General features: G+C 50.2%; 1 protein-coding gene across 1 annotated transcript in view; it reads right to left on the bottom strand.

The window, feature by feature from the left end:
- NLRP12 (NLR family, pyrin domain containing 12) overlaps positions 1-2,115 on the bottom strand; it is a 46,513-nt gene that overhangs the window by 12,104 nt on the left and 32,294 nt on the right. The window contains exons 6-7 of the mRNA XM_006897381.1: positions 1,689-1,859; positions 776-946 (exon numbers count right to left, since the gene is read on the bottom strand). Coding sequence (XP_006897443.1) covers positions 776-946; positions 1,689-1,859 — 342 coding nt within the window. The remainder of the gene's footprint in view (positions 1-775; positions 947-1,688; positions 1,860-2,115) is intronic.

Below are 2,115 nucleotides of genomic sequence, written 5' to 3'. Positions count from 1 at the left end.
AGTTTGTTATGATCTACACAGACCTCTTTGATTTACTCTATCAAAGGAAATCTTTAGTCAGACATATTCTCCTCTGCCCTGTGGAGTCTCCATGGGTTGAAATCCACTTGATGGAATTGCCCTTAGGGGTGGTTGTGGTTTGTCGGTTTTTTTGTTTGTTTGTTTTATATTCACGAAAACAGCAGGCGAAGGGAGCTCTCTCTGAGGAGCTCAAGGCTTCAAGGTTTTATCTGTTTGTTATAACTTGGGCTTTCTTTCATGACCTCTCCCTCTCCTTCTCCTTCGTCAATCTCCCATCTCAGCGACCTTCTAACAAAAGAGAAAACCCAGCCTCCATCCACTGCCACTGAGCGGGCTCCGACATACCCTGAGCCACCAGCGGGTTTTCAGCACTGTAAGTCTTTATGGAGGGGAGCCCTGGTGCTCCCCAAGGAATTGTGCTGCCAACCCAAAGGTGTATAGTTCAAATCCACCATCTGCTCCAAGGAGAAAGATGGGCGGTCTCCTCCTGGACGATTAACTCCCTCTGAAAACCAGCTGGAGGGTCGACGATGAGTCAGTCCCAACTAAAAAATAATAAGGTTTATGGGGGGATAATTCCTACGGCTTTCTGCCGAGCAGCAAGTGTGCTCAAACCTCTGACCTGTTAGCAGCCCTATTCTGTGCCCCCAGGGCTCCCAGGGATGGAAGGGCAGCCCTGAAGTGGAACAGAAGGACGAGGAGACATGTCACCCCAGCAGCCACCCTGTCCCGGCCCGGCTCCCCGTCTGCTCACCAGAGTTTCTGGAGCCGGCAGGTGGGGTGTCGCAGACCCTCGCACAGCAGCCCCATGCCCGGGTCCCCCAAGTCATTGAAGCTCAGGTCCAGCTCCCGGAGGTGGTGGTTGGTCTGGAGCAGGGTGGAGAGGCCTTCACAGGCTGCAGAGCCCAGCCGGCAAATGCCCAACCTGGAAAGAAGGGACCCCCCCAAAAAACAAAACGAGAATAAGATGCTTTCCATGGTCAGACATCTTTCAGGAGTGTTTATGGGGTGCTGAGAGGAGGAAGAGGAAAAAGAAAGATGATTCAGACCAATTCCACAGTCTTTTGGGTATGGAGTGCGGTCCCTCTCCTAATCACCGTCTTTTGCCAAGATCTACAGTCCCTGCTGCAACAGGAAGACCCAGGTTTGATTCCCAGTTGATGCATCTCAGAGTGGTAGCCACTTTCTCAAATTGTGTCTTTTTTTAAAAAACTTATTTTATTTTATTATTTTCTGTGCGTGTACCGTCAACTCAGATCTGACAGGTACAGGAGGAGATTGCCCTCTCCTTCTGCAGCAGAGCATCTGGTAGATTTGAACCGCGCACCTCTGGGATTGCAGTGCAGCTTCTTGCCACTAAGCCAGCAAAGCTCCCTCCAAACTATGTCTTATGGAAGTTCTTCCTCTTTCTTGATGACTCTCTCTTGTCAAGTGTGTTGTGACATCACCCAAAGTAAATGAGAATGGGGTTTTTTTGGTGTGTGTGATATATTTTTCACCTCAGACAAGGAGTCAAGCACAGCTAGTGAGCCCTTCAGTAAGGAAAATCTGCCGTGCAAAGGTCCTGCGGCAGGATCCTTTGAAAAGAGTCCAGGAGATAGGACCCCAGAGATGCGGAGGCCTGAAGGATCTGGACTCACCGTTGTGGTGGCAAGAGAGGAACTCACCGGAGGGTCTGAAGTTTGCAGGTGGGGTGGCTGAGACCCTTACACAGCAGCAGCACCCCAGGATCCCCCAAGTCGTTCAAACTGAGGTCCAGCTCTCTCAGGCTCTGGTTCCTGCTGAGGGCAGAGGCCAGGTCTTCACAGCCCACAGCGGTGAGGTGACAGATCTTCAACCTGCATGGGATCCAACACAACACGTTGTTATGATATGATCTCGCACACTGGTGGGTGAGCAGCTTTCGGGAATCCGCTGCTTTGAGTCAAGGTGGCCGTTTAACTTTTAAAAAAAAATTTATTTTGTTTTATTTTAATTTTAATTTTGTGTGTGTACCATCAAATCGGATCTGACTGGTACAGGAGGAGATTGTTCCTCCTTCTCCAGCAGAGCTTCTGGTGGATTCGAACCGCACACCTCTGGGATTGCAGTGCA

This window comes from Elephantulus edwardii, unplaced genomic scaffold (genome assembly GCF_000299155.1).
Source record: "Elephantulus edwardii isolate Elephantulus edwardi_28Jun2011 unplaced genomic scaffold, EleEdw1.0 scaffold00208, whole genome shotgun sequence".
Classification (NCBI taxonomy): Eukaryota; Metazoa; Chordata; class Mammalia; order Macroscelidea; family Macroscelididae; genus Elephantulus; species Elephantulus edwardii.
This window is presented reverse-complemented; position numbering and strand designations above follow the sequence as displayed.